Here is a 9,893-nt window from a genome sequence, read left to right as displayed (position 1 = left end):
AAAAGACAGAAAAAAGAAAATTAAAAAAAAAAGATAAAAGACAACAAGTGTTGGTGAGGATGTGGAGAAAGGGGAACCCTCATGCACCACTGGAAGGAAACTGGTGCAGCCTCTCTGGCAAACAGTATGAATATTCTCTCTCTCTTTTTGTCTTTTTGCCTTTTCTAGGGCCGCTCCCGCGGCATATGGAGGTTCCCAGGCTAGGGGTCCAATCGGAGCTGTAGCCGCCGGCCTACACCACAGCCACAGCAACATAGGATCCAAGCCACGTCTGCAACCTTTACCACAGCTCATGGCAACGCCAGGTCCTTAACCCACGGAGCAAGGGCAGGGATCGAACCCGCAACCTCCTGGTTCCTAGTCGGATTCATTAACCACTGTGCCACAACGGGAACTCCAATACGAATACTCTTTAAAAAATTAAAAATAGACCACCATATGCACAGCCACTTCCGGGGACATATCCCAAGGATAGAAAATCATTCTCTCAAAGGGATACCGGCACCTCCACGTCCACTGCAGCATCATTCACGACAGCCAAGACAGGGAGGCAGCTGGATGGATGAATAGGTAGCGGAAATGTAATGTGTAATGAAACACACAAGGAAATCCTGCCATTTATGACAACGTGGATGAACCGCGAGGGTATTACGCTAAGTGAAATAAACCAGACAGAGGAATACAAACACTGTCTGATCTCTCTCTCGTGTGAAATCCGAAAAAGCAAACTCACGGGAATAAAGAGTAGACTGGGAGTTGGCGGGGCCTGAGGGGGTGGGAAATGGAGGGGTGTTGGAGAAAAGGCAGAACCTTCTAAGACGAATATGCTCTGGGGATGTGAGGTATGTCTTGCTCCCTACACGGGACAACGCACCCTGTATTGTATACCTGAAAGCTGCCAGGAGAGCAAATCTCAAATGTTCTGAACATGGGTGTGTGTGGGTGTGTGCGTGTGCACACACACACACACACAGTAACTGGGTGAGGTGATGGATGTGTTAACTAACCTTATTTGGTACTCATTTCACAATATAAACCTATACACATAGCAACTTATCACACGGTACAACTCAAATGAACAGTGTTACACATCCTTTAGTATATCTCAGTAAGACTCCCAAAATGATTAGCCATGGAGTTCCCGTCGTGGCTCAGCGGTTAACGAACCCGACTAGTATCCGTGAGGACCTGGGTTCAACCCCTGGCCCTGCTCAGTGGGTTAAGGATCCAGCATTGCCGTGAGCTGTGGTGTGGGTTGCAGACATGGCTTGGATCCTACATGGCTGCTGTGGCTGTGGCTGTGGCTGTGGTGTAGGCTGGCAGCTGTAGCTCTGATTGGACTCCTAGCCTGGGAACTTCCATATGCTGCAGGTGCAGCCCTAAAAAGCAAAAAAAGAAAAAAAAAAGCCAGATTTGAAAAAGAATTATACATTATGGCCAAGAAGGATTTATCCTAGGAATGCAAGGCTGGTTCAATATCTAAAACTGCAATCAATGTCACATACTTTCTTTTCAGATGCTTCTGTGGCACGTGAAAGTTCCTGGGCCAAGGAGCAAACCCACACCACAGATGTAACCAGAGCCACAGCAGTGACACCACCAGATCCTTAACTTGCTGAGCCACCAGGAAACCCACGTAATACATACATTAACAGAATAAGTAAGAACACCACACGCAATCATGCTGACAGTCACAGACACAAAAAGCATCTGCCGAACTCCAACATCCTTTCCTGATGAAAACACTCCACAAAGCAAATGGAAGGGGACTTAACCTGAGAAATAAAACCCCCACTGCTCACATCATACATATTCGGTGATGAAAGACTGGGTGCTTTTCTCCTAAGAGCAGAAACTAGACAAAGATATTTGCTCTGCCACTTCTGTTCAACCTTGTGCTGGAGGTGCTGCCAGGAAATCGGGCGAGGAGAAAAGGAAGAGGTGAAAATATCTATTCACAGATGTCATATCCTATATAGAAAATCCTAAGGAACCCTCAAAAACAAACAAACAAAAACTAATAAGGTTGCAGGAAACAACCGATTCTTATTATCATCCAGATCAGTAAACCCCCCGGAGTTGCCCTCTACCTCCTCCTTCTTCTGCTCTTCACACACCCCCTCCCCATTTCTTTCCTTGTCCTTCCTACTGCCAAGTCTTCATCCAGGAGCCAGAGTGACCCCTCTAAAGGGGTCTGGCGCTCAAAGTCCCTCCTTGGCTTTCCGTCTCACTCAGACTGGGCCACGGTTCTCACTGTGCAGGATCTGCCCCCACCCCACCCCACGGCCCTTTCGTACCAGCGTCTCTGGATCCTGGGTTCTGGGTTCAGTGCCTCATTTCTTCCAGCACCACTGACTCAGGGTCTCTACGGGGCTGTACCCCCTGCCCAGAACCCAGCTGCCCCAGGTAAGTCCTGTCTGCCCCTCACTTCCTGTGGGTCTTTGCACAAATGTCCTGCTTCATTTTCCTTGCCTGCCTGCCCCCACACCCACCCGCCTAGCTTTCCATGGCAGGGATTTGTAGTCCGCTCTCATGCCTGCACGGGAGTGTTCGTGGATGACTGGCTGTGGCCCCTGGACTGATATCACTTGATAACCTGGGGCTTCCCTCTGGCTTCAGATGCTGGGTGAAGCGGAGGCTGGGAGCCGTTGTGGCCTTCACTCTCAGGGCACCCGACTCACAGGACACTGTTTCTTCTTGCTGTCCTCCAGGCTTGGGGTTCTTGCACCCCTGGTGTTTGGTACAGTAGCCAGTAGCCCTTCCTTAGTTCAGCTGTGGGGTCCTCTGATAACCATCACTTACACAGACGGCTTCATGGTGTTATTGTAATTATTAGCCCAAGGGAGCTCCCATCCTGGCTCAGTGGAAACGAATCCCACTAGTATCCATGGGGACACAGGTTTGCTCCCTGGCCCCGCTCAGTCAGTTAAGGATCTGGCACTCCAGTGAGCTGTGGTGTAGGTTGCAGATGCCACTGCGATCTGGGGTTGTTGTGGCTGAGGCGCAGGCCAGTGGCTGCAGCTCCAATTAGACCCCCAGCCTGGGAACTTCCATATGCTGCCGGTGCGGCCCAAAAAAGACATATATATGTGTGTGTGTGTGTGCATATATATGTATAAATTAGCCCAATACAGGCCCTCTGACGCCCACTTTGCCGGGACGAAGCCAGCCCCCTTTGGGATGTCCCTATGGCTGCCCTCGGGGTAAGGACACCGCAGTTGGTCTCAGGGGTCCAGACGCCCACCTTCCCTGGACGGTGCCCCGGAAGCCATGGCTAGTGCCCAACGGGGGCGCTCCCAGGGACAGGTGCGGGGGCGGGGGTTTCCCTGGCTGTCAGTGCTGCGGGGGACGAGGTGGGGAAGGGGTATTCTAGAGGCTGCTGGCCGGGTGGGGTCCCCGGGCTCCCGGCCCCGCTACGGCAGGAGGCGCCCTCAGGCTCCTTCAGCTGGGTGGGGGGGTCTCTAGGCCCCGAGGGCCGCTACGAGGGGAGGCGTCCCAGGGCGCTGCGCTCCTGGAGGGAACCCGTCCCCGCCCCCCGGGCTGCTTCTGGGGCGCGGAGGCGCGGGCTCCGAGAGCATCCCGAGGTCGAAGTCAGCCCGCAGAGGAGCTCGGTCGGTCCGGTGGCGGCTGAGGGCCCGTGGTCCCGGCGGCCCAGTGTCAGGGAGCGGTAGGCGCGGCCCAGACAAAGAGATGCTGCGGGACCCGCCGGGGCCTGTCCACCCGCGCCGCCCGCGCCGCGCGCGACCACGCGCCCGCGCCAAGGGGCGGGGCCTCGGGCGGCGCCCACTGCGCCTGCGGAAGGGGGCGGGGCGATCCCGGTCGGCCTCCACTGCGCCTGCGGAAAGGGGCGGGGCGGGCGCGGGCCGGCGGCCGCTCCCACTGCGCCTGCGCCGGCCTCGGCGGTGCGCGCGCTCCCGCCGGTTGGCCGCCTCCTCAGCCTCCGCCGCCGCCCCCGGGTCCGCGCACGCGCCCCCCGCCCCGGCCCGCGGCCCCGGCCCGCGCCCCCCGGCTCGCCGCCCCCCGGCCCCGCGGGCCCCGGCTCGGCCGCGCAGCATGCAGCAGCAGCACCCGCGGCGGCGGCGACGGCGGCGGCTCTGAGGTGAGGCCGGGCGGCGGCGGCGGCGCGGACGCGGGCGGCGGGGGGCGCGGGGGGTCGGTGCCGGGCGGCCGGGCGTGGGTCCCGGGCGCGGCGAGGGTGCGGCGCCTTTGTTGCGGCGGCCCCGGCGCCGCCCGCGCTGCAGCAGCGGCCCTTTTGTGTGCAGATGGTGGACGCGGGCGGCTGCCCAGCCGGGGAGGGCTGGAGGAGGATGGAGGCCGCGCCCGACGGCGCCGTGGACATCGTGCCGCTGGACCGCTACGACCCGGCGCGGGCCAAGATCGCCGCCAACCTGCAGTGGATCTGCGCCAAGGCCTACGGCATAGGTGGGCCGGGGGCGCGAGGGAGGGGCGGCGGGCGCCGCGGGCCTTTGTGCGGGGGCGGCCGGCGCGGGGGGCGCGGGGGCGGCGAGGGGCCGGCGCCTCCCGGTGCTCGCGGGCGGAACCCCTCGCGCTCGGGCGGGGGGCGCGGGCGTCGGGGGCGGGAACCCTGGGTCCCAGCCGCTCCCGAGCCTTGGGGACGTCAGGTGTGGAACGGCCTGGCCGTGGAAGGCGGCGTGGGAAGCGCTCCCTCCGGTGAATTCCCGCGGCGACGAGCGGGGAGCCTTGTTGCCGAGTCCAGCTTGTGCGGCCTAATGTGCTTAGGGGATTAGGGCGCTCCTGTTTCCAGCTCTGGGCACGTTGCAGACACAGCGGTTCTCCTGGTTGCTGGGCTCCGACGGCTTCCTTGTGTGTGAATTTCAGGGGCTTTGTTCCAGGGGTTAGCATTCAGACTCAGTGCTGTGTACCCTTCTCTAAATTTGAAACATGGAAAAAAAAGACCAGCCAGGGAAGGACATTCCTGAGTCTAGAGCCGGACCGAGGTGGAGGGAGAAGCCTTTCAGGAAGGCCTGTGGTTGGTCAGTTTGGGAAACTTGCTGAGCAGGTGTCTGTCGCCCTGTGACAGGCCCGGGCCGGTCGGGGTGGCCCGGGCCGGGGATGGCCTCCGCCGTGAGCACCCAGGGGCCCCGCGGGCCTCAGGGCCGAGACCAGCGTCTCGGTGAAGGTGGGCTTTAGAGGCGCGAGGAGAGCGTGTCCCCCGCGGTTTGGGAGGTTCCAACGTTGCAGCTCTGTTTTGTTCTCCCACGGAGCTTTATTCAGTGTCCACATATGTGATAGCGAAACGCTGCTTTGGGGACGACACGGAAGGGCTGAAAAGCGCGTACCAAGTTTGAGAGGCTCTGGGTGTGCAGCGGGCAGTGTCCTACATGGCCGTGCCGGCGGGGCTGGCGGGGCTGGGAGGGCAGCGAGTGGCGGTCCCCTGGCCGCCCCTTCCCTCGAGTCTCGCGTGGGCTGTCGTTGGCTTTTCTTTCCGTTTTGCCGCCCTCGTTGACATCAGTAGACTGTGTGGTTTCGAGGTTCGTGTTTTGCACCCGTCCTAGCGCCCGCTTCATTCCGCTCGGTTCTTGCGCTCTCCCGACCGCTGCCTGGTCCCCACCTGCTTTTGCCCTGCTGTGTCGTATTTCCCAGGAAGCCTGACCCCTGCGCTCACACCGCCGCCTCCCGTCCGCCGCTCTCCGTGGCTGTGCGCTCTTGGGCATGGCTTTTGGGGCGCGTGTGCAGCGTTCACTCCTGTGTGTGTGTGTCCTTTAAGATTTTGCACATGGAGGAGGCTAAGGTTCTGGTAATGAAGGCCGTGTAGACACAGATACTCTGAAAAAGCTCTCTCCTTGTTTGCGCTCCAGTTTCTTAAGCTTAGTGGATGCGTTTCCGTCCTGTCGCATGTCGCTCTGTCGTTCCGCGTGGTGTGTGCCAGGTCCCTGGCAATAAGCATGCATCTCTCGGTGTCACTGTCGGATTAGCCGAGTTTTATTTCCAAATCGCTCTTGACTACTTGCTGACTCTGGAGATAATTAACTCAGAATCTGATATGAAAATTGGCTTTAAAGCTTGGGAATGATGGAAGGTGGGTATTTACAGAGCTGAGCGGGAGCAGGGGCTGAGGGAGACTGGAGGCCCGCCGAGGTCCTCCGCCTGAGCTGCGTCTGACCCGTTGGCTGTGGTGTGCTCGTCAGACACTGATTGCAGGACGTCTGCTTCCCAGTCATTTTTGCAAAATGAGAATGCTTTTCTGTTCCATGCCTTGCTTAAGGAAGGGAAGCAGATGTGTGTGTGTGTGTGTGTGTTGTGTTTGAGGCTCTCTTTAAGTTTACAAATTTGGGTGGTTCCGATTCTGCTGACCAAGAAGACTGGCCTCGGCTCCACTGAAGCGCTGTCATCAATTTCACCGGCCCGTGGGCGCGTGGGAGCCGCGGCTCGGGCGGGAGGTTCTTTTCCCGGCTCCTGGCTGGAGGTCTTGGCTTTTGGGAGGCGGGTGGGGGACGTGGGGAGGGTAGTGTAGCCCTTTCCTCCCCACACTCTTCCTGGTCCCGGGGCCTGGTCCTGTCATCTTTTGGACGTCTCCGTGCGCCTCCGCTGAGCTTTGAGTGGGGAGGCGTCATCCTTTCAGTCAGTGTGCTTGTTAATTATTAATTAATTATTTACAACCATGTAAATCAGCTCTTGGGGGTGATGGCGAAAGTTGCTGAAATCCGGGCGTGTCAACGCACTTGTTCGCTAAGTAGCTCAATGGAACCCAACCGCTTTTCCTTCGTGTAGGAATTGAAAGCGAGCGGACACTCTAGGGGGCCAGGTGCTCTGAGGCTGCGTTGTTTTGCCTTTGCCTTTTGGGACTCTTGGGGTCCCTGGGGCCGCCTCCCGAACCTTGTAGTAAGGGGGGGTGGGCCCAGGAGAGCTCCCCCTTGGCCAGGCCTTGAGGTGGCATGTGGTTGTGCCGAAACGTTTCCTCCGGTTTTCTTCATCTCTGCTGCCACAGCCAAGAACTGTGGGCCGGCCTGTGCTCTTATTTTTAGATTCTTCTCCTCCTCTTTGGGGGTAACTCTTGTTTCATTGACAGTGTTTTAATTATTCCTTTAGAAGTAATATACTGGACACGCTGAAAGGTACTCGCTTTACAGGATCAAGTGTCTGTACAGGGTCGTAGAACCTGTTTAACTGGAATGTTTTCGTGACGTCCTTTTGGGTGAACGTTGTAATTAATTGGTAAGTTTAAGAGGGTGACCTGGAGTTTATTTTTAGACTGGAGCGCTAGACTGGGGCTACTGCATTCCTGGCTTTTGGTTTTAGCCCATGACCTCAGGAAATTGAAAGGTGTTTAGGCCTTGGTTTCAGGGCCGCTGGGGGAGTAATAGCTTCTGTTATCTCCCAAGGAGCAGGTTGGAGAAGTAGCCCCGGAAAAGCGCTGGGGCTGCTCCGTCGCTCAGTGGTGGGGGTTCCACCCGCTGAGCAGCCCTGGAAACCCAGGTGCAACTCACTGGAGCTGAGCTGCCCTGGACCCGGCAGGCGGGACAGAGAGGCCACCGGTCAGTCGTTCCTGGCAGGAGGCGCCATAGGGCTGTGCAGAGCCCACTGCCAGGGAGGGACTGACACCCGTGTCCTGTCGCTCTCGTTAGTTAAACTACGGCTGTGGACGCCTGTGTGGCATGGGGAGTCCGCCTGTGGCCCCTTTGGCCTGTGTGGCCGTTGGTGGGCCGGCGCATCAGGCCGCTGATTCTGGCTGATTCTGGCTGTCTCTGTGTAGGCGTCCCTGACTGTAGGAGCAGAATCCCTTCTTTGTCACCTCCAGGGGGTCAGCGCCTTCCTTTGTTGTGCCAGAGCTTGGTTAGAATGGACAGCCTGCCCGGGACCCCTCTCCAGGCCCAGCACTGGGGGTGAAATCCGCCGTGACTCCCGTGCCTGGACCAGTGGGAGGTGTCGCTCGGGGAGTCCTAGTGGGAAGGCCTGGATCGTAAGCACATCGCCAAGGGTTTTATGCCGATTCCCTCAGGTTACTGGTGTGAGTTTAGATTGTATATTTTAATGGTCGTGTGCTTAGCAAGGGATCTGGGTGCTGCTGAGTTGGGCAGTTCCAGCGCAGTGTGGATGCACCTGCTCCGTGGTCCTGGCTCCCGGGGGCCGGGTGCTGGCTGGTCTTGTAGCGCGGCCTCCCCTCTGCTTGGGCGGGCTGAGAGCCGTCCGGGGCCCGCGAGGTCCGGGGTTGTGGTCGTCCCGTCTGGGACAGAGTCGGTGCTCCGCGGCGCATGGGATGGGTAAGAGTTGGGAACGCCTTTGGCACAGGTGGGATGGGAAGATGTGCTGGGCAATTCTGTCCCGGTGGCCAAGGGTGGTGCCGTTTTATTTCCAAAGATAGGCTAGTCTGTCCACGTGCTCGTTCTGGTCCTGATGCCACACATTAAATGCCAGCCAAAGAATGTGCGTCTGTCCCTACCTCACACGGTCCTGAGCCTTTAAATCCGAGCCACGTCAGAGGGGCCGTGCTCTGCGCTGCTGTTCAGGTGGTGCACCTTTTCTTCCAGAAGCCCCACTGCTTCTTGGGCCTCCGGATGGCTCACAGGCCCTCCTGCTGTCGACTCTCTTGCTGGCCGTATCACATTCACAGTGCCAGTGTCCTTTTTATTTCCTCGTTAAACTGTTAAAACTCAGACTGCTGTCACTTTGCATGTGGTCTGAAGGTCCCCAGGCTGGAGCCGATGTCACGTTCATTGGGCAGGACCACCCTCGGAGCGGTCGTGCGTACGCGTGTCCTGCGCTGAGAAAGTGCAGCGGGGAAGCTCGTGTGCTCTCATCTCTTTAGTTGCTTAAAATTCCCGTGATCTGTTGACACGTACAAAGGAGAATGAAATGCAGGGACTGGAGTTCCCCTTGTGGCGCAGCGGGTGAAGAACCTCATCGGTGTGCATGAAGATGTGGCCTCGCTCCCTGGGTTAAGGATCCGGTGTTGCTGTGAGCTGTGGTGTAGGTCGCGGTGGGGCTTGGGTTTGGCGTTGCTGTGGCTGTGGTGCAGGCCAGCAGCTGTAGCTCTGCTTTGCCCCCTAGCTTGGGAACGTCCATATGCCGCGGGTGCAGCCCTAAAAAGACAAAAAAAGAAAAGAAAAGAAAAGAAGTGCAGAGACTGAAAGATGGCAGCTGGGCAGTGGTGCAGGAGCTGTGTTGAGGTAGAACGTGGGCTGTCAGGTGGGCACATGGGAACCACGGTGCCTGGGCTGCGGAGGGCCGCTGGGGGAGGCTTTGGCGGATGCTCATGTTTGGGCAGAGGGGAGGGCGTCCAGCCAGGTTGCCTGCAGAGGAAGCCGTGTCCGTGGGCACTGAGTCGATTAACCTCCTTGTGACAGAGGATTTGTGGCCTGAAATAGTAGGTGATTAGTTTGGCCATCAGAGTGGGCCAGACTGTTCGTGGTGTTCCGAGCTGGCTCGGGGTTTCTCCTGGTGCGTGCCTGGGAAGGTTTTTGCGTGTGTGGGCAGGGGGTGATGTGAGCGAGAGCCTCCTGGCAGGGGGCAGTGGGTAGAGCTGCGGCCCCTGGGATTTGCGGGGGCTTGTCCTGGCCCCCCTCGGGCTGCCAGGGCAAGAGCCCCTGGACGCGGTGCTCAGGAACGTCCGGCGTTCATGTCTCACAGTTCTGGAGGCTGGCCGATCAGGACGAGGGGGCTGGGAGGTTCGGGGTCTGGCGAGAGCTGCTTCCTGACTTGAGCGGGAGCGTCCTTGCGGGGGCTCGCACCCCACTCGCGAGGGCTGCACCCTCACCCCCTCACTGCCTCCCAAAGCCCCGTCTCCTGATGCCTTCACCCGGGGCTTCGTCTCAGCATGCCTGGGGGGCACCAAGTCCATGGCCGAGCCGAGGCCACTTTGGCTTCAAGTACCAAGGCCTCGGCCAGGCTGTCCGAGCGGGAATAAGAGAGGCTGAGCCAACAGGTGTGAGGAA

At 58.7% G+C, this 9,893-nt stretch overlaps 1 protein-coding gene across 4 annotated transcripts in view; it reads left to right on the top strand.

The window, feature by feature from the left end:
* Positions 1 to 4,046: 4,046 nt before the first annotated feature.
* CAMSAP1 (calmodulin regulated spectrin associated protein 1) overlaps positions 4,047 to 9,893 on the top strand; it is a 48,515-nt gene continuing 42,668 nt past the window's right edge. For 3 of the 4 annotated variants that reach the window (XM_047768903.1, XM_047768902.1, XM_047768899.1), the window contains exons 1-2: positions 4,047 to 4,099; positions 4,263 to 4,422. In XM_047768903.1, the coding sequence (XP_047624859.1) occupies positions 4,263 to 4,422 (160 nt within the window). In that variant the 5' untranslated portion in view covers positions 4,047 to 4,099. The remainder of the gene's footprint in view (positions 4,100 to 4,262; positions 4,423 to 9,893) is intronic. The other variant, XM_047768904.1, reaches the window with a different exon arrangement.

Source organism: Phacochoerus africanus, chromosome 2 (genome assembly GCF_016906955.1).
Source record: "Phacochoerus africanus isolate WHEZ1 chromosome 2, ROS_Pafr_v1, whole genome shotgun sequence".
NCBI classification, from domain to species: Eukaryota; Metazoa; Chordata; class Mammalia; order Artiodactyla; family Suidae; genus Phacochoerus; species Phacochoerus africanus.
The sequence above is the reverse complement of the archived record's forward strand: the minus strand, read 5'-3'. Positions and strand labels throughout refer to the sequence as shown.